The sequence below is a fragment of the Taurulus bubalis genome (assembly GCF_910589615.1).
Source record: "Taurulus bubalis genome assembly, chromosome: 4".
NCBI classification, from domain to species: domain Eukaryota; kingdom Metazoa; phylum Chordata; class Actinopteri; order Perciformes; family Cottidae; genus Taurulus; species Taurulus bubalis.
The window spans coordinates 4249164-4271765 of NC_136592.1; the positions used below are offsets into that span (position 1 = coordinate 4249164).

The 22602-nt window shown below is 43.0% G+C and overlaps 1 protein-coding gene across 1 annotated transcript in view; it reads left to right on the top strand.

The window, feature by feature from the left end:
• Nucleotides 1–22602, top strand: part of ntrk3b (neurotrophic tyrosine kinase, receptor, type 3b) — a gene marked incomplete at both ends in the record, with an annotated part of 152045 nt that overhangs the window by 51210 nt on the left and 78233 nt on the right. The window contains 4 exons of the mRNA XM_079217063.1: nucleotides 8433–8501; nucleotides 19922–20076; nucleotides 20576–20718; nucleotides 21984–22125. Of these exons, the coding sequence (XP_079073189.1) occupies nucleotides 8433–8501; nucleotides 19922–20076; nucleotides 20576–20718; nucleotides 21984–22125 (509 nt within the window). The remainder of the gene's footprint in view (nucleotides 1–8432; nucleotides 8502–19921; nucleotides 20077–20575; nucleotides 20719–21983; nucleotides 22126–22602) is intronic.

Genomic DNA, 22602 nt, shown 5'->3' on the forward strand with positions numbered 1-22602 from the left:
CGCTTTGCTATCAACTAACTCAGAAACGGCACAAAATTGCTTTTAAGAGATTAGAGTCAGCCAAACAATGGCGCTACGGGGAGACTAATTTGTTGGCGTTATTATACTGAAAGCAGGATTCATAAAACGCTACTGAAAAGGCAGGAATAGGCCCTTATTAAAAGTAATCATTCCACGTCAGTCGCAGCTGTTGCTGGAATGAAAGTAAGAGATATTACGGGCTGTTATTAATGCCATGAGTCACCACCAGGCATTTTGTTTACAGGAGTTATGGGGCGGGAGACAAAGTCGTCTATCCTCAAATAGTGATTGATTCGGGGAGCATTACCTCTGTGATCCCCGGACTTTTCTTCGATCACCATCTTTTGGTCAAAATTGTGCGTAAAATGAGGCGAAAATATCCTCCAGAAGAGCGGAAAACGTCCCAACGTGAATCCATAATGCTCTGCCGTTTATCATCCAAAGCCGCCGTCATACGTTCGACAAACAGTTGGACTCATTAAAACAGCTGAGGGTGGTGTACCTTGCTCAAGGGCGCTTTGATAGTAGTCCCAGTTTCATGTTATTTAACCCGGCTCGGCTGCGGAGGGGGAATAAACCGGTATAACGGCAGATGAGAGGAATTCTGCTGCGAGATTAGCGCGACACATGCACACAATTTCTACAACCAGAGGATCTTTCTGAGATTAAATAATTGACTATTTTTATCCCCTATTCCCCAGAGCCATTCGTACCTATGCTTGATGCAGATTTGGTGCGAATACTATTCCCATTTATAATGAAGAGGTTGGCTGTTTGAAGTTTCTCCTCGGCTGTTTTGTTGAAATGAATTCCATACGGTTCCTCCGACACAATTTATGGATCTCACTCCCCCTCGCACTTTGTATTTCCAGTGATTGAACTGCCTAAGGAGGGGATTTTAAGCACATTGCCTCTTATTCCTGTGTCAATATTGCTACGCAAGCAAAGTCTCGCTGAAGCACATCCATCAGGAAGATGCACGAGTGAGATGTGCTTATTCTTTTTCATAATTTGATGATTTATACCTTGTCTTCAAGGTGGATCGGTTCTAGACCAATGGGAGGTGTTTTGATTCGACAGCAGGTTTGAAATAGAAAATACAATGTTGTTGATAGAATAGAATAATAATGGAATACAATTGATACAACGTTATTGTTCAACCGAGGCAGGAGAATTACGTAAAAGAAAAATACTTTATTGTGTCGATAAATATCATTGAAAAACTCCTTTTCGATTTTAAATTTTGGCACAATTTATTTTAAGTCAATTTGTATATTTCATCTATATAAATATATTACTGTACATTCATAAACAAACAAACAAAAGCAACAAAAGAAAAGAAAAAACACAAATAAAACAAAATAAACAAACCAAAAAAGGTTTAATTTGACGTTTCATAAGTACGCCTACGACTAATTATTATAATCCAGGAAATAATTCCCAAATGTATGAGTTTGCCCAGAAAGAAAACAACCTATGGAGGACGAGCAGTAACTGCAGATTTATCCGCTAACAGGTTATTGTTTCCTACCTGTGGTTATTGTTTCCTACCTGTGGTTATTGTTTCCTACCTGTGATCGGCCCCAAAGACGCAGACGCCGGATGACAGACCATGTACTGAATGTGTAACTAGGGAGGGATATGATTGTATAATTATGTTCCACATTCTGACATGAATAAATCATTACCTCATTGATTTTGTTAGACTTTTGGGAAATGACTGTAAACAAATGAGGCAATCACTGAGTCGCCTGTCAGCTTCTGCTCCGCATTTCATATAAAGTGTCCCCGGGTTAGATTGCGCCAAAATCATGTGGAATTTTTATTTCTAAACCTAAAAGGAGATTGGTTTTTTTTTTAGCACAAATCAGAAAAAGGACAAGTAAACAGCTGATCCTCTTTTGTAAGGCAAAATAGGTTTTGGAAAAACCTTCGGGGACCAGAGTCTCCGTATCGTGTTGACTGTCATTGCATGATCACAATGCAGGTTTGATGCAATATGTTGATAAGAGCAGCTCTTTTTTGTATTATATTTGTTTCATGCCTTTATGTTTTGATAGCAGACAGTACAGAGATGACAGGAATGGAGACACAGAACGGGAATGAGATGCAGCGAAGGTCCACTGACATTGACAATCTTCTATCTGACACAAACACAAGAAGCTCTGACAACACTGCCACTCCTCCCTCTGACTCTCACTGGCATTCCCGGCGTCGCATGACACACACAGACAACATTTAGAAAATGAAGACAACATTTTGTCTGTTTGTGTCTTGAGCCTTTTGGTCAGAAATATGATCTGTAGAATTCTTTGCATAATGTTGTTGTCAACAACCTGAGCCTCACAGCGGCAGGTGCTTTCTCTCTAATGGCCAGCAGGGGGCGACTCCTCCGGGTGAAAAAAGAAAAAGAAGTCTGCTTGTATAGAAGTTGATGAGAAAATGATCCTACTACTCGTTTGATAATCTGCTTTAGGGCGGGGCTACCCTGTGATTGACAGTTCGCTAACGATAATACAAAATTTGGTTTTAGACATTTATTTACATGTATCCATCATTTTATTCATATATTACACTGCTTTTGTGAACCTAAGACCTTTGGTAAACCAATTTCCATCACCAAAACAGTTCATCCACATGAGTAAAGTTATGTTTTCACAAGAGATTTGATGAATTTCCAAAATCGAGATTCAATGTTTCAGCTTTAGGGCCATACTATCACTTTACACTTTTGCCTTGGGACAATGGTGCCTCATTATACAGAGAGCTGAGATTGTTCTGCAATTTTTTATGTAACACATGCATGTATATATCTGATATTCAAGTGCCTTTAAAAGGTGAATTTAAGAAATTATGTAAAATCGAGAAAATGACCTCAGTGCCCAGAGGGTTAAGTGTGATGGTCCTATAGAGGGATCATTATTACACTGAGACGGTTTCATATAGTTCATCTTCCACACAGTCACTTTCAGGATGCGCTGGGCAGCTGAAGTCATGTTGAGCGTTTAGGATCCAGCCCAGTAGAATCGGCCTCTTATGAGTAGGGATGGGTATCGTTTGGGTTTTTTCCGATACCGGTGCTAAACCGATACTTTTAAGACGATACCGGTGCCTGAACCGATACTTTTTTATTGTCAAGGCAATTTTTTTTCTTCAAATTGAACAATATTATTAACTGTTTAAAGTATACTATATATATATATAAATAAATAAGTACATACAAAACACTTGACTTCAAGCTGCAGCTTCAAACCTTTTAACTTCAAACTATAAAATATATATATTTAAAAAAAGAACAGACAAGCATCAAGTGGCCTGATGGGACCATGTGCAACAGAGCTCAGACACTGTTGGATCCTAAAACTGCTGCTTTACTGGACTACACGTCATCATTAATATCAACTGGAGAGATTTGCTTTTCTTCATTTTTATACAAATATCTATTACACCAATTTATTTCTAACCTCAGCCATACCTTTCACCACGGTTCAGCGAGAGGCTCAGTTTGCAGCGGTTATACAAGTATCTACAATTAAATTGGGGTGAAAAGACTCCACTTTTTTGAAGGAGTTCTCAAAGAATCTGAGCAGCAACAGGGAGACACGTTTCAGCTCTTAATGAAACTCAACAATACCAAACGCATCAACACATGCAGTGGAGGAAGCCCAGAAGGAGTGAAAACACAGACATGGAGAGGGATGGGAGGACTAGGTATATTTTAGGACTCACATATATTCCCCCCGCCCACAGATAATATCTAACCAAGGAAGCTAATATATTTCCAAAGAGCCTTTTCATCCTCTGACAGATGCATTGCCGGTTTGGTCTAAACATGCGTATAAACACACAGATGCTCCATCTCCATGCACACAGGCAGGATGCATGCAGGTTTCTGCTGTGCGGAGGAGGATGCTGCTTTGGACCGGCGGACCATGAGATGCACGGTCGCAGTGGGTGGGATGAAAAGCATGAAATAAGTTCCGGGTGTTACCAGGCAGACGCTCGCAGGAAGCTGGAGTGGCGCACGAGCAGATCTCATCAGCAGCTTAGCACTTGTCTCCTTCACTGTGGAGACATGTTTGATGTGTGACCTTTCAGCTCTAGTCTCAGGGTTGCAGTGAGTTCATCCTCTGCAAATGAGGGCGAGCATTTATCTTGGGAATGCCTTTGGCGTTATTAAATACATAATGACGTCTTTGAGACGGGATGAAGACATTTAATCTTCTCCGTTTCCAGGCAAACAAGTATCTTTTCTGGCCGGTTTCTGGTGAACAGAAGCAGAGTGAACGTGTGTTTTCATCACACAGGTTTGAATGCAGTTTTTGTGAGACCCCTTTAAGTAATCCATGACACATTCCCTGAATCGTACTCGCCGGTTCCCTGTTTGCAACGAGAGATGGCCTAGATTAAAGTACTTTTACCTTGTATATTATTAATGCAACATTATTTTATAAACCGCACATGGCTGCCGTGTGAGAGAACGTTCCCTTCTCTGAAATGTCAGCTTTTTAAGACGGAAGAAAAACAACTTTTTACCGTGGTACTTTAAAGTTCTACTTTAGTTTGTTTTCCTCGGCTTACAGCCGTCAGCGTTACTCGTGACAAGTCAAGATCCATTCATCCGTAATTGTTACAAAACTAAATACAAATCAAGTCAAACACTATATTCAAGGGAAAATAAAAAATAAATGCTGTAAAAAAAAAAAAAAAAGAGAGAAAAGGAAGCAATTAGTTTATGGCGCTGCGGCAAATACTAGCCGCCTTTCCTCAGCTCGGCAGATGACGACTAGATTTCTGGACGTCGGCGCTGCTGATCCGTTGCGACGCCTCGCTCAGTGGCTGTCTGGTTCTCCTCTGCGTGGTCCTGAATGTCAATCTGCAGCGCTCCCCCACACTCAGACAGTAGCCACCAGTGATGCTGCACTAATTAGCCAACCCTCTCGAGTAGCCGAGTCCTCCCAAATGGCATCTGTGCCAAACAGAATTATTAAAGAGGGAGGGAGGGAGGAGTCGCACCTCCTCTGCAGAGGAGCAAACACCCGGGTTTCGGCTTAGCATTCACTTTGTCGCCCTCCGGCTGGGGAGCCGCCGCCGTCGCCATCAATATTAACACCCAGATACATCCGTCGCCGTAGCGCATATTTTCCACCCCGACCTAATGAAAATTTCATGTGAATCACATAATTCCTTATTCAAATGAGCACTGTCTGGAGATGATCGGTGGCGGCTCGGTGACTGTGTCTGTTTCACGGTGCAGCAAAAGCAGGGCAGGTCTATGTGTGTGTGTTTGTTGGTGAGTGTATGTCCTTCCAGGCCCGGAAACAGAGCGGCCTTGGCTTTCTAATTCATTTTCCACGCCGCTAATTTTTAAATTTAATAATCAATGCCCCGTCCTCACCTCCTGTCTTTCGGCATTCCGTCGGCTTTGACGCCTTATTTGCTGATTTGTTTATATATTTATTAATTCATTTACCCCTCCCGATCCAATTTTAGCTGACATTTCTTGTCGAGATGCGAAGGATGACCTTTGAAAACGGAACACTTCCTGCCTGAGACGTGAAGGAGTTCTCACTCCCTCGCTCTCACTTATCTGTATGCACCGACAAAAGGTGTAAAAAAACATGTGTCACTCAAAAAGGCTTGTGTGTATACAAACGTTTATTGCGGTCTCAAGTAGATGTGTTTGTAGTAACTAACACAGCCACACCCTGACTCAAATGAGCCAAAGAAATTGTCACGGCCTTAAATAACATCTGAATCAGCAGAAGGGAACCGTATACAACGTTTTTAATTAAAGATTAAAACTATTCTGTCCCATGAAGTGGTGTCAATCTTATCATCTGACTCTCAGCAAGAAAGCAAATAAGTTTATTTCCCAAAACGTCAAACTATTACTTTAAATGTATCTGGGAGAGTGACGTAATTAACACGAAAAACTAAATAATTTAGTAATCTCCATCTGATGATTGTTACAGTGAATATAGACCTAACCAGCTTTACAGGAACACTGTGATCTGAAGGCTTTATATCTTTAACTCTCTCTGAAATCACCTTTTTTTTTCTCCCAAAATGAGAATATGTATGCAGGGAGTGCAGTTAGTGGCAGTGTGGGCTCCACGGTGGCTCTGACAGTATTACAGTGACACACAATGTTTGTAGAACATGCATATGTCCTTGAAAAAGAAAGCAAACACATTTAAATGGGCTGACATCTACTTGTAAAGTTCAAAATAAATGTACACCGACATTTATGTTCAGCAACCGAAATGAATACAGCTTTGGCTCGATTTATGATCATTAGTGTTGAAGGCTAGCGTTGCTAACCTGCTGTTGGTCCGTTGTCCGGAGTCCTTTGGGGCACCTTGAGGTGTCTCCAGGACCCGAAGGTGTCTTCAGGGTCCTGTGCAGGATCCTAGGGGCTCTCTCATATTTATTTATACATTCACTCACCAGAAGAAGAAAAAAACAGAAACTTGGAGGTCTGGGGTCTAAAATATGTATATTTGGAGATCTTTTCTAAGGTCTGTCATTTGACATGCGTTCATTTGGAGATCCGTGGTCTAAATGTGTGTCTATTTCGGGGTGTGTGTGTGTGTGTGTGTGATTTGACGAGAGTGCCGAGCGGTCCTGCTCTACATCACCTAATGAGCTGCTGTTTGCTCGCCCACCTTTTTTCTCTCTCTCTCTCTCTCTCTCTCTCTCTCTCCTCTGTGTATAATTCGACCGCATAAGACCGCAGGTTTTCTTTGGGAGGTGCATCTCCATGCAGAGCAGCGATGCATTTGCACGAGCATTTCAAGATGACAATATGATTTAACCGCCGTGGGAGTGACTTTGTGCAAACATACGTGTGTGTGTGTGTGTGTGTGTGTGTGTGTGTGTGTGTGTGTGTGTGTTTTGCATGTGTGATATCACAGGAAATAAGAAAGACCTGCAACATCCTCCGCTGCCTGTTGCCATGGCGACACTCCTGGTTACAGGGGCATCTAATCTTCCATACAAATTAACCTGCCACAGAGGATGCACTTAAATGGAACTTCTTTAAACACTGCAAATATTTACTCCTCTTTCCGTATATGCTGCTATTTATTCCCCCATATTGGCATTACAATCACTTCTAAATTGACGTCATATCATAACATTTATTAGTTTTATTGTATTTCTATCTTCTGCCTCTACAACCCCCTTAACGTTGCAACTTTTCAAACACATTCATAGCATGTTACAGCTTGAACGTCTGACTAATCCGTAATGTTTCCTCAGCTCATTTGCGGTGTTCTGAACTGCACAGCGCTTTTCATTTCTATGCTCTATTTGGTGGGTGAACCGCCTCTTATCTCCCACTATGTGCCGTATCCTGCGAGTGTCACTTCAATTAGAAGCTGAGTGGATGACTCCTCGCTGCCCTCATCGACACTGTGAGCTGTAATATCTCTGGTGTTGTGTTCAAAGTCACAGTAATGTGCATAAAGCACGTGAGTCATCATGCAAAAGCATGAACGGGAGAGAAAAGCAATGATCAGATGGAACGTCACTCTGCATAACGGGATGTGACATCTGCTGCTGCGTCAACGAGCCCATGTTGTATCTGGTACCGAGTGTAGGAACTAAATGTGTTTCCTTCACATTTAAACCGGTTCTGGTCCGATCACTCGTAAGTATATTGAATTTAGTGGCTTCCTGAGCCGGAGGGGGTTCCTTAAGTCAATTTAATTATTTGACTAGAAAGCGGTCAACTTTCTTTTATTGAGTTGGCAGAGCCCTGAAGCTCCACACAGCCAGGCCTGGTCCCCTCTTCCTGTCAATAGCACTTTGCCTTATTCTCGGCCTGTTTATCCACTTCCCGCACTACCTTATTTATGCTTATACTTTATTATATTCCGTTGAGCTGAATCACAGAAATGTAGTTTATTCAACCTAAAGACAGGACCGTGGGTATACAGTCAGAGCACGGTGATGTGAAGTTGGGAGACCAACAGTTAAATAAATGAAATTACAAAAATAAAGAAAAACGATCGTGGCGCAGTGGTGAGCAGGGGTTGTCCTCCGATCGGCGGTTCGATCCCCGGCTCCGCTAGCCCGTGTCGATGTGTCCTTGAGCAAGGCACGTAGCTGTTCTACGCTGTGTGGATGTTAGATGGTAGCTCCTCTCATCAGTGGGTGAATGGTTCCTATGTAAAGCATCTTTGAGTATTCAGAAAAGCGCTATATGAAATCAGAGTATTATTATTAAAAAACAAGAGAAAAAGTCCAAAATGACCCAGGGAAAGATTTGCTAATTGGGTTTTCTGGATCAAAAGCACATCAAAACAAAAATAAAAAAGGTGTGAATGTGAGACGAATCACAGGAGACGTCATGTATAAAACAAACCCATTTAACCCTTGCTTTGCTTTCTTCCTCTCCTCCGCAGAAACTTGTCGAAGAATCCTCTCTCCACCCTGTCGTGGCAGCTCTTCCAGCACCTCCAACTCTCCGAGCTGTAAGTCCTCTCTGTCTCTCTCTCTCTCTGGCTTTTGTTTGTGTTTTATTAGAGCGATTCATCATTGCTCCCTGCACACGCTCTGCCGCCATACACATTGTCCTCACTGCACGCCATTATAATTCCTCTCTTTGTTGTACAAAACCCCTCAAATGTGTCCCAGCACGTGCACAGGACTGAACCTATAGGCGGCGCCGTGGCACTGTGATCGCACAAAAAGTCATTTGTTGACTTAATTAAGACACACAGAGGAAGTGTTATAGGTAGGAAGTCTGTTATAGGAGGAGGGCGCCCGACCCCCGTTTTCTTGTTGGTTATGAATATTTCAGCGGCCATTGTGTTCATGAAATGAGTTTGCTCCTTCACCACCAGGGAGAACACTGCGACGCCAATCTGCTTTGCAATTTACACCCGTTGGCGCTGTCCTGTGAATCTGAACCCCCCCCCCCCCCCCCCCTCCCCCCACTCCCCCGCGGGCCTCCTGGCCTTTTAAAGCTGAGGTGCAGCAGGATGCGATGCGGCACTATTTCGAGCAGGCCTCCTTATTGTGCTAGTTCCAGGAGGGAGAAGCGGGGCAGGTCCTCTGAGAGAGCGGCACGATGCTGATCCGGGGTAGTCCCGCTGCCGGACGCTTTAAGGCAGCAGAGCGGAGGGAAAACCCTGCTTATGTTGACAGTACACTTATGCATTTTTCAGCGTTTAGCTTTCACGATCCTGAGGAAAACTTCTCCATCCTGTGTAGGAAGCGACTGGCGGCGGACCCCATGCCGGCGCTGCACGAGTGTCATCTCACTGCGGGCCCTCAGCGGAGGCAGATGGGTCTCTGAATCCCTCATTGTGCCTGTTATTGGGTTGTGAATTTCATTCTTCACTGGACTGTACAAGTTCTGTACTTTTGTTGTCTCACCAGCTGTCCAATCCTGCCTTAGTAGAAGCTAGTTTGGGCCTAAAGCTCCTCTTGTTGATGCGGCTGCTGTGCCTAAGCTTTGAATCCCATGCTTCCATATGCAGAGTATGTTATGTAATGCATTTAGTGATGGAAACATTATTCAGATATTTTACTTCAGTATCAGTATCACTGTGTACAAATTTCTAAAGGTCCTGAAAATGTATTTTCTGGATCCAGGTTTCCCTTTGAGTCAGGAACACACTGTTTCCTGGTGGTTTGAAGTGGGCGGGGTCCAGTTAGAAATAAGTGGCGTTAACTACTTCTTTGCACCAATCAGGATTTATAAACTTTTGTATGAGAATCCGTTGGTTGATGATGGTAGCTTTACTGCCGACCAATCTAGTCCCCATACAGTCCTGACCCTCTGAAAACCAAAACAAACCCTAAAATGACACCGTTAATCAAAGCCAGAAGCGCTAAAAACTGGAATTATCGTTGGATTTTCAACTTTACGACGGTCCTTGAAAACTAAAGCTTCCATTAGAAAAAGCAACCAAATTGAATCTTAAAAAAATATGTGGTATTATAGTTCAACGTTATTTTTCTACATTACGCATTTATAATTTCGCCGCAAATAAAGCATTTAAATGAACCAGATCCTGTAAAAAGACATAATTAACTTACCTGACAACCAACAGTCACATGACAAAAACAGAAAAAACACATATATATCTATATATGACCCTTCATAAATCCAATTCATTATTATTTAGTGCATCTTTTGACACGAGAACATACAAGAAAAGCCAGATCATGTTTTTTGCCGACTGAGTCACTGACGGGAACAGTATTAATGTTGAGTTAAAGGTGCTCACATTCCTGGACAGAGTCCATCACATGCAACAGAACAACTAGTGCAGATCCTCCCTTAACCGGATCACCGTCGCAGCTCACGGAGCACGACTTGCTCTGATGTGCAATCCCATTTCTCCCCGAGCAACCATTTTAGATGCGAACAAACGGTGCCTTTGTTGTTCTACATGGAAAGCAGGGCCGGGGTGACGGCCGTGCTCTCCCAGGGAATGCTGATGAGGAGCGAGGGTTCCTGTCTATTCAATTTGCTGTGTTTGGTTAAGAGGTGTCAGTCGGCGTGGCGTGGCGGCACAGAAGGAAGAAGGAAGCCGTGTGGAATCAGGCCTCCCTAACAGGAAATGAGTCACTCCATCATAGGCGTGAGTCTGCGACGTGGCCCTGACATCATTACTTCTCTCCACTGTCTCGGCGTGCTCACCCAGGCCATATTAGCTCGGCGAGCGCCAATCATTCAATCGTGCCAAATGAAGCGCGCTCACCGGGCGCCCATAGCCTTTAATTATTAGCATGATACACAATGCAGTATCAATGATAAGTGCCCACCCGTGCTGCTGAACCACAAGGATATTATGTAAATGGAGGGAGATCAAACCGGCTGAAGTAATTTCCGTTTCATGTGACGAAAGGGGAGCGTGGCCCTTTGCCACGACGCTGTCGCTACACCGCGTTATCTCAGCCACTCTAGGCGCTGTTATTGTAATTGTATTTCATGTTATTTTAACAATGAAAGAGTAGCAATTTCAAAGCTCCAACACGGTGACAGTGACCTGTGCCGAATAGGAAATGTGGAAATAGTTTATTTTTTAAAGCCTGGAGTTAGGTGTAAAGCCCTTCAAAAGCATTACGGTTACAATGCTTTTAAGGATTCCTTCATCGTATTGTCTCATTAAGGTCCATTGTTTTGTTAAACTGCTGCTCTCTAATTGTTCTTTTGAGAAAAGGGTAAATAAAAGAAGTGGAGGTAAGAGAGAGGAAATGGAACGCACACGGTGGCACGTAGACATTACACGTTAATGTCCCCATAGGGGCAAATTGTGGTACAGCACAGTAAACAGTAAGCATAACGCAGGTGCAGGGAAAACGCAGAACAACAAAGACTACAAGTCCATGATCCTGATATATCAATAAAATAAAGGAAGATTTCAACTGATTTCAACTGATCTGCTGTTTGTTAATATTAAGAACAGAGTTCATATTTACATATCAAACGCGCTCCGCTGAAATCCCCATTAAAAGACACGCGCTTTCATCAAAGCGCTGCGATTGGCCACGTTTGGAATCAAACGCTACATTCCTCGCTTTCAAGCGCTACACCTTGGCGCATAATCGAGAAGGTGTAAAAAAACATGTTTCACTCGATGAAAAGAGGTGTGAAACCGTTAAAAGAATAATTTAACAGGACTCCCCCCCTTTCTGTGGAGCTTTCTGTGGTTTTGAGGAGCATGCAATTAAAAATCACACTTGGGAACAACTGTCGACCTGTATGATGATGAGGCAAGGCTTAAAGAGGGAAAAGCACTTCCCATCAGTCAATGAGCATTAAGTCTCTTATTCCCCTCATTTGGCACTTCCTATCAAGCCGAGTGTCGCCGCCGAAACAGTCGCTTTGTTTCGCAGGTTGGATGCACCGATGTTTCGCGCCGCCTGCAATATCTTAATATCAGCGACAATGCTATCGGCGAGATCTCAATCATCTCAAGTCTTTTGTGGCTCCTGTGAAAAGGCCCCGACATCACATCGACATCACATCGAGGCCGTACAATGCGCGCCGCCTCCGGATGAGACGCGGATAATCGGCTCTGCCTCTTTGTTCGCGTGCCCTTTGGCCCGGAAGACAGCAGCCAATCGGGAGCCGAGAGGACGGCGGGCGACTAAGTGGCAAAATCTGTTATTAAAATCTGTTATTATTTCTATTATGATTGGAGGTTGTTTGAAGCGGAGTTAGCGAGGAGGCTCGTTCCACCAAAAAGAGGAAAACATTCTGCTTCCTCGGCGCCTGGATCGATCTGCCTGAAGCGACGGGCGTCTCGTGTGCCTTGACTCTTTAATCCCGGCTCTCCGGGACGCTGTGGGGGCGCGATGCAAAGTCAAACATTGAAGCCTGTCGGAGCAAAATGACTTTTCCTTTGAATATGGATGAAATATGCACAGATCAAAAAAAGTCATCTTCTGATGTGACCGCCGGTGGATTAGGATGAATTAACCTTTACATTTGGGACGGCTTCGTGACAGGTGAATTACTGAATTTTAACCTTCATTTCATTAGTGTCCAGCCGCACTCGGAGCAAACTCTCGCTGAGATTACAGACATCTACAGTGAAAACACATCACAGACTGCCTTGCGAGAGGGAAAGGGAGAATTAAAATGAGGAAGTGCAGTAGAGGAGACTGGGTTGGGGGCAGCAGTGGCCTCAACAACGCAGAGGTCACCATCTCAAAAGCCAGACCGCCTGGTAGAAAATACTGGATGTGGGTAACAGACTCACAGAGGATGACTCATTGAAATACAGTTAAACAGTAGGACAACATATCAAATTAGAACGATTGCTAGCAATGAAATCGCAGTTAAGCATCGCTTAACCTTCCTCTTGTGTTAGCTTTCTGTTAGCATCTCTTGTGTTAACGGGTCGGTTTTGACCCATGTCTTAAATCAGCTGTAAAATACACTAAAAACAATTGTCTATCATCCGATGTGTTTCTCATCTCTTGGTGACCTTGTTAGGCTTCCTTATCCATGAACATATTGTTGTATGTTTTAATATTTTTGGTGTGGGCCTCTGGGCCTTTTCTTTGTCAGGATACCTCCATTTCAATTAAAGAAATGTAAAATGAACCTTAAGAGAATATAAATAAATCAAAGGTTGTTGTGTTACCTGACTATTACCGAGGGGTATTAGAACACATTATTTTTTCATTCTAATATTATTAACTATAGTAACATCTATTCCCATATTTACTTCAAGAAAAAGGCTAAAAAGTATTTTTTTTCAGCAATAGAACTTTAATACAAACACAAAATGAAAAACAGAACAAGTCACAACACAAAACATATACATTTGCAAGGTCAAACAAACAACAACCAATCAAGCAAATCTTATTTTTATAACTGGGTTGACCCTAACAACACAAAGGTCATAATTTCAACCAGAGCATTTTATAATTTAGAGGGAAAAAAGTTTTTGTTTTATTTTGTTGAAATAAAGGTTACTGACAAAGTCAAAAAGCCTTGATGCAATAAACACATTTATGTGTTTTTTTTAATGCATTTAAAACCTAAAACAGGTCGGTGTCGACCCGAACACAAGAGGAAGGTTCAATACAATGGAATTTGTTTTAGATTGTACACATATCAATATATTATCCATCCTGAATACACAATATGGACAGGACCTCTAAAAACATAAATTCTCCCAAAATAGCCAATACAAGTATATCTGGCCCTGGCCAGGTCTTTGACAGAAGAGGAAATTGCCTGAGGCTCCCGCTCACTTTGTCCATGTTTTCCTACCTGCAGCCTCCCCTGACCTGACTCAGGTGTCCCCCTCCTCTACTTGATTGCGGTGCAGGTGGTGCTGTCGATAAGCCAGTCAGGTCTGGCACCTCAGACAAATAAAGCTGAAAAAAAAGTCAGGCAGTGAGAGAGCCTGCAGGGACGCTGCGTGGCCAAGTGGCTTCCGCCTCGCTGGGACAATGCGGTGATTTATTCCTTTGCAGCATCCTGCTTCATCCATGACAAGAGCATGGAGATGCATGTGAGAGTGATGGAGCCGGTCCAGCGACAGCCAGGAGTGTGGCTGAAGCAATGATACGCAGTCGGAGCGGTGCGGTAAAAGCAACTGTTTAGCGCATTTAGCGAGGATCCGGGGGAAATGCTGCCGGCTTTAAAAGCCCCTGCTGATGAGAAGAGTGTTCAGTGTGTCCACATGTATTCCCTCGGATTCATTCATGCTATTCTTTATCTCCACATCCATTGCTGCAAAATAAACTGAGCGTAATTTGACATTTCTGGCAGTTTTTAACAAATACACCTGAATGGCTACGTCTGTTAATTCAGCCTGTTGCTGATGAATAGATGTCAGACTGTCAATGAACTGCTTCAAGACTCTGGAAGCCACTTTGATGGCATGATGGCGAGATTATCTTCACACTATAATGATAATGCCTGCTGGCCACGATGCTTGATTGACAAGTGATCTATGGGTAGTGTGCACAACAGCAATGAGAAAAAGTAAGAGTTAAGTGATTAAAAAAAAATACAATTCAATACCATCAGAGAAGAAAAAATGTACTGTTCAGTAAGCTCCGCCCTTAGTTACCATTGCTCTACGCCTGTCAATATGTCCTCGAGTGCATCACATACCTCATAAAGTTTACAATGCTAGCAGTGGCAGATTTACCACTTGGAAATCTGTGTTCTTTTTTCATTTCTATCCAAAGACTGTGGAGTTTGTCAGATGAAATGATGACTGTTAACCAAGCAGAAGGCTGTAAAAAGGTTAACGGCGGCTGCAGACGGGATGTAATGCTAAACGACCCAGACGTGGTGTGTTTGTGGAACAGGCACGAGCCGTTAAATGGAAATCACAAGACTTTACACGACAGATTTCATTGATCTACGTTTGTTGGTTTTAGAGACCTTCTAGAACTGGAAGAGCTTCATATTTCAAACCTGTTCAATCAGGAGTGCTGACTAGCGATTTAGTTTTCACTCGATGAAATGCCATTTTGACGTGTCTCTTGTTTACCAGTTAAAATGTAAACGTAAGATATCTGAAAAACTTACAAATATGTTTTACGAGTCAACTGATTTACAGATATCTTTCATTTAAATGTAGGTATCAGTCATTTCTTTTTCACTTGTAAGAATAACGATCAAATGTAATTTCCTCTTTCAGACACCAACAATTATTTGTGATTAGTCTGACAGGTCACCTGTTATGGATATGTCACCCCACATTACCACGTTCATGTCCGATACGTGGCACAAACCACCATAATCATTTTGTTTATCCTTTTAAAAACCAATCCCCCCCCTAGCAGACTGAGCGATTGTTATATAAAACTGTAAATCATAGCTTGTTTTATGAAGAAGGAAAAAGCCCAGCACTGCTGTATTTGGATGTATTGAACACCATAAGTAATATACAAGTGAAATATATGGTTTGGTACATGGACAAATTCAAATATCACAGATGTGCGCAAATGGGCCCCAATGCAAATTTTGGAGACCTCGCCTGAATTATCACTGTACTAAACCCTCTAACTTTGTTCTGCTTCACTTTATCAAAGTCAACCTTTGCAGAGAGAATGTTCACATATTGTGTTATGACTTGAGAGAAGTTTAGACCTTGCAGCTGCATCATCTCAAAGAAATAATCATCCTGAAAGTGATTTTTTTTTATTGGCGGACCTGAAACCTCTTCATTTTTGCTGTGTGTCATCTCCATTTACTCTTAACCAGAAACATATAGACTGATATGTACACATCTGAACAAAATCATCTTGACATTTTCATGGAAAGGGCCTAATAATAGGTTGGTTTTCTATTGGTTATGTACGCACATTGTTGGAGATACCTGTTCCGATATGTGTGCATCGGGGTGACAGCCGTGGGTTCTTTTCATCCAATCACACTGCACAGCAGACACACCTGTCAGAGATCTGGTTAGAATTGCTCGTCAAAACTACATTACGGACACCGACTTGGAATTATAAGTCCAACTTGGCTTATAAATAAATAGGCCCATCTGTAATGGAGTTTGAATTGAGGTCCATGGTAGAGGTTGGTAACAGTTGTCATAAAGTTACAGATACCTACAATTAACATTTCTGCTACTCGGAAATTCATTGTTGATGTCAAGAATTAACCTTTCGTCTACTGGCTGCAAATTTTAACTTGTCAAAAAGCAATTGTTGATACTTTTGCTATTACCGTACTAGTGCAATGTCAGAAGGGTCCACTGGCTCTGTGTGTGCAGGGAGTCTGAGACGAGAACACAGCAGTATCAGCAGGAGGAGACAAGGAATCAGCTGACCTCCCTAAACATATGGTGCAGTCGGGAACATGGATGCTTTACTGAACAGGCCGTCTTCACCAACAAAATGTCTCTCAAAGAGACACGTACCAACCAAGAGGATACTCCAAATGACTACAAAGAAACACTGAAGAGGCCAAGACAACAACAAAGAGATGTAAAACATCTGCAGTGAGAAACAAAGAGACTACAAAGAGACACTCAGAATGACTGCAGAGACTCAAAATGACCACAAAGAGACACAGACTCTCAGCCCTACCTTGTTAAAAACAGATGACATTTCAATTTGTTGTACAAAACGTGAAATCATTTTTAGTGTCAGCTGCCTTTTTGGGAACATCAAAACAAGATGTGCATTGTGAAGAATGGAAGATTCCCTCCCATGACCGCTGACCATCCCCAATGTCCTGCACTGTTGCACTTGACTCAACAGTTTTGGAGAAAATTAAAGGAAAAATCACTTCAAAGTCCAGATTCAGTGTAACACATGTAATATTCCTCGATACTTGAAGTTATTTCCCTTCATAGTTAAGTAAGTAATGAAATACCACTTAATTTCTCTGCAATAAAAGCTTACTTATGACCAGTCAGGGACAGATCCACACATCCGTTTTCTCTTAATGTGCATTAACATCTGGATGTACTGTATTGTAGTAAAAGTGACACCCGGAGCAACTAGCCGCACGTCTTTCTGCTGAAGCGCCACAAAGCCCAGGAAACACCCAAGATCAGGAGCCCTGTGGTAAATAAGGAGATTTATTAAACACACAGGATTTAAAAAAACTCAAATAATTCCTGACAACAGCATGAGGAGAGGAAGCAGTGCATTCAAGCTGAGATCAAAGCGCGCCGGCAACAATGCGGTGTGTGTGGCTGAGCGTTGCCTCCTCAGCCGAAGCACCTGTGTGTATATTTCTCAGAGAAACAGCCTCCGGTGGTGATCATTACCTCTCCTCTGGAGTAGCGGGGTGGATCGTTAGCCAGCTTCAAGGAAACACCACGCTGTTAGCTCTCTGTATCTCGGGTCACATTCCTGTTTGCTTTTGTTCTTTTCAAAGTCTAATCTGCTCTCCTCCTGACATTTATCAACTTCCTGCTGTCAGTTTGCTGCTGTTGTTTTTTTTCTTCTTCTTTTTTTTTGTATCTTCGTCTTCTGTTTGTCTTATAGCTTGTGTAGATGGTGGAGCTGGAGAACTGTAAACACCATTTCCCCCGCGCTGTACAGGCCGGGGCACGCGTTTCAAACCAAGGGTTGCAGCTTTTATTATTTACGTGATGTAACCTGCTATTTTCTGCTTTTTGCTGCATGTTGATCGGCGCTGCCCAGAGGAATAGCGGCTAATGTATGGAGGTGGTGGTTCTTATTAACAATTAACATAATTACAGTATAAAGGGTTGGGGGGGCGCCTTCCTCCGGTGAGCTTTGATCCCTCGTGGTTCAACTTACTCAGCGTTTAATGAAATATTTTTTAACAGTGGAATTTTCCCGCGCACCGTCATGGAGGGAGCTACTCCTGTGTGCTATATACATACACATATATACACATATATATATATATATATATATATATATATATATATATACATGTATAGAGTGGGTTTCAGAGTGGCTTTGGTGCACTCTGGGATATTCTATTTCTGCTGTGATTTTTCAACTGGGAATATATTGAAATGTGACAGGTGTCAGGCCAACAAAATGGGTCAAGGTATATTAGAGAGTCAGTATCTCTCCATCACAATTCCATCTCCGACTCCTATTGTGGGTGTTGGAGCGGCCTTTGAAACCGTTTGGACCTTGTTGGGAAATGCTTGATATTTCGTGTTTGTGATTTTCGATTCATTTCCTGGAAAGAAATTATACAAATTATATGGAAAAAAGAGACACATTGCAGTGAGCGTTTCTTCATTTATTCAGTGTGCCTCATCTACATTCTCCAGAGATAATAACTGAAAAGCCGTCATGTAAATAAATGGCCTTTGTCATCCGTTCTGCCGGGGAAATTTTTTTCCGCCATTTGTTGTAATTTAAATTTCCTCCGTTCAAAAGTACCATTCATTTGTGTTTTTTTGTGGGGGCTTGGGGAGGTCTCATCTTAGATGAAAACATTCAAAAGAGTGAAGTGGTTTTGTTGCCTAATGAAGGTTCTGTAATGAAATACAAATTGCCGCAATTAAAGAACACAATGAATATATGGGTAGATTGTATCTTATTTGAGATTAGATGTGCAACTTTCTTGAATTATGTAGATTTTGACTTTGATCATTGGTGTGAGCATAAATGGTAGAAATAATTCCAACGCTGACTGCAATCAGAGAGCACCTGCAGAATAACTGTTATGATGAAAATGTCATTAAAGAGAAAAAAGGATTACTGTTGTTTCAATGGGAATGCTGCCTTCTAGAGAATGGGAAAGGCTCGGCTACACTATCAGATCACCTGATAATAAGTGAGACCCACCTGCAGAGATCTATTCTCATTACTCTATATATCATGCTGGACGCACTGCATGCATTATTCATGCTTTCTGCAATATCTTATTGACCTTTGTCAAGGACATTTGGACAGGCATTCATCTTGACAAAATTGGCCAATCGCAGCCTCCAATTTGGACATATGCAAAATGCAGCGGAGGCGTACGATGCGTAACGATGCGACTCCCGCGCCGCACACGGCCGTGAGAATGACATGCACGCGCCGAGGAGCCTGAAGAGTCCTGCCTGCCGCTAATACGGCCCGAAACCGAGAGCCTCAACGCTGCCGTGACCTCTGACCTTCTCACATTTGAACGCCGCGCTGCTGGCCTTCGTTGTTTCTCATCTGGTCTGTTGATTTCCATAAAACCACCTATATTTGATATGTGGCGACTATCACACACACACACACACACACACACAGGCGGGTTTTGCATGAACCGTCACTTGCTAGGTGTTGGTATTGGCAGTGATAACTGCATTGACATTGTTTCTAATTAGCTGGAGGGCGCTGGAATGTGGCGTTTGGTGTGCAGCTGAAGATTGTTAGTGCTTTCTTACTCGCTGTTGCCAATGCAGACTGAAGTACGTGTTGTTCCAATACACTGCATCCAACACGACAGCCCATCGACGGATCCATGTCTCACATACCCAGCTGTACGCTCTCTTCTTCCCAAACACAGCTCTCTCTTGTCTAGCCTCTCCTGTCATGTCTCCCGCCACTAAATAATACATCTATGTATATGATATAGATTTAAAATGTTTTTTTTACCAGACTTGTTGCTCAGTGGGACATGAAGCTTGACTGGTGAGCCTCTTTTTAACTTGATAGCAGTGGGAGACCATCTCAGAAATGCAAAAAGGCAAAGAGAGCTTTTCAGATTTTTGTCCCCAGATTCCTATTTTTAATTTTTTTCCAGAGACACTTGAATCCATCTCTCAGTTCATCTGGGCTTCCTCCCACTGCATAGCACAATCTCAAGCCAATGAGCTCTAGTTTTGGCCCATGTTTTGTCAGACCAATTTTACATTCACACTATTACGCTTCCATTTGTATTTGTTTGTTATGACAAAGCATGCGAAATGGCCCTGTAGACTGATGTTGTTGTTGTTGTTGTTGTTGTTGTTGTTGTTGTTGTTTCTTAATCCAGGCGCCTGGACGGAGTGATGTTCGACTGCGGCTGCGACATCCGCTGGATCCAGCTGTGGCAGCAGCGAGGAGAAGCCGGGCTCCACACGCAGCAGCTGGACTGCAGGAACGGAGCCTCCAGGATACGACTGCACAACATGTACATCCACAACTGTGGTGAGTGGAGGGTGGGAGGGAGCAAAGGTGCAATCTGCATTTTTTATTCTTTTTTTTAAGAAAAAGAGGGAGGGCTGGAGGAGAGGGTGAAAAGACGGTGAAAGCAGGAGAAGGCAGCGAGGGGTTAAGGGTGATGCGGAGGGAAGAGAAGAGGAGCAGGGAGACGAGTGGGCGGCGGGGAGGGGGAGCGGTGACAGAGTTCAGAGGGCGAGTCTGATGTGAGGAGCTGTGCGTTGATTCTGACAGAGGCTGAAGACTCTGCAGTATTATCTCCTGGTGGTGACTCATCCCTGTGCCATCCACTGTGTGTGTGTGTGTGTGTGTGTGTGTGTGTGTGTGTGTGTGTGTGTGTGTGTCCCAGTGCCTCCTTTGTGCTCATTTTGTAACATTAATGAAAAGTGATTAATTCATTTTGTGTGCAAATATGGAGACACAGGCAGTGACAGGTGTGTATTAACGTGAACCTACACTGTGTGTGTGTGTGTGTGTGTTTTTCTAGACTTACCAGAGATCAGTGTGAGCCACAGCAGTGTGTTGGTGATGGAGGGCGACAATGTGACGGTGAGCTGCAATGGATCTGGATCACCGCTGCCTGAGGTGGACTGGACCGTCGGCGACCTGCACTCCATCAACACACACCTGGTCAGCCAACACACACACAAACACACACACACACACACACACACACAAACACACACACACACACTGCAGTCAAGGTATCTCGAACGCTCTCATTTTGACAAGAAGGAATTAGGATCAACACATGTAACATGCACTCTCATCTACATGAGATGCAGTAGGCCCGCTGGGAGCCCTCCCATCATGCACTGGGAGGAAATAGTTCTGTTCCTTCATTGTTATTGGCGGGTTGTTGTGTTGCACCCCACAACGGTTCCTCAATCCCATTATTCATGCATTCAGTTATGGTAAATGAATCCGGTTACACTGTGAGTGATGATGTTTGTTGGAGCATTGATCATAACACCACTAATGACCCACCTGGTTGCTCGGAGATAATACTCATTCTTATGAGAAGTTGCCGTCCCCTGGACTTTATTAAACTACATGTCCTTTTGGCTCATGTCATCCAAAATTTTGATTGCTATTTTTATTGCATTGTGTTGCCAGCTTCATCATGCAAGCATCCCACTCTTCATCGGAAACAAGGACGCCAACAGATTGTAATGGTTTCTGAACAAAATCCTACTGAATCTGAAAAATAAGTTCATTTATCTGATTAAACCCCCAAAAAACATAGGACTCGTTGCTACTACAACAAAAGAATGAAAAACTTTCAGGCTTGCGTCAGGTCATTGTCAATAATCAGCTAGAGCGAACTCACTTATTCGCAAATACAGAACAGCAGCATCGCTCACCATGTTGATCTGCCGCTATGCAAAACAAAGATTACTGTGAGACTTCGAGTCCTGGGTTGAACCCGCAGTGAGCCGGCAACGTCGGGCCCCGGGGACGTCACGGCAATAACAACGCAGATAAACAGCGAGGAGGCGAGAGCAGCGGCGGCTGGGAACGCTGCGAGGCTTCTCAGATGAAAGTCACCTCAGCCTCCGGCTCGTCGTGGCGGGGTGGACGGATACTGTAGCTCATCGGGATGAGTGAGTGAAGGGAAAGCACGCGCCTCGTATTTATCTCAAGGTGAAAAGCTGTGAATCGGGATGTCACATTAGTGCCATCATTTACAATATGACCCACTTTACATCAAATCAGACTAGATCATCGCAGTGATTCATTCACATTGGTAGATTGAACTCCTTCACTTGGAGTCCAATTTAATCAATCAATCAATAATTAACTATAATTGTAATATTTAAATATATACCGCCCTCTTGTTACCGTGTATCCTTCACATATCTAACTGTGTCTCATTTCTGTCTTTCTTTCCCAAGTCCAATGTGTACTGGCCCAACATCCACTCCATCAACCTGACGCTGTTCAACATCAGCCGGGATGACAACAACTTCCAGCTGACCTGCATCGCGGAGAACGTGGTGGGGATGACCAACTCCTCCATCCAGCTCAACGTGCAATGTGAGTTGCATTTCTTCTGGGATTCGGTCCGGGGAGACTCTGGCCGTGCGCGGCAGAGTGGTGCAGGACATATTAAATAAAGCCCACGGTGGACAGCCAGTGACACACACCTTTTAAATGTACACTGTGGGTTCTCCTTATAGATTACCTGCTTCTGCTTTTCTACCTCTTTGCTTAAATTTGTATGTTATTAAAAGAAATCCTTAAGGCCTTAGATTATTCCTTTGAAATGAGTAACAACTTTGACCCAGAGTTTATACTAATGCTGCGTGTGTGTTAAGTGGAGGTAGATATTTTGACATAAAATACATGCTTATATTCCTACTAATGCATTTCATTAATCTTCTAATTTAAATAAATCAGTATCTTGGCCCAAGGGGTGAACATACTTGAGTAATTATACCAGGACACCTACGGCATAAGAAAAACATAAAATCATGCTAAACAGAAAGTAGAAAACTTTGCAACTTGGTGTAA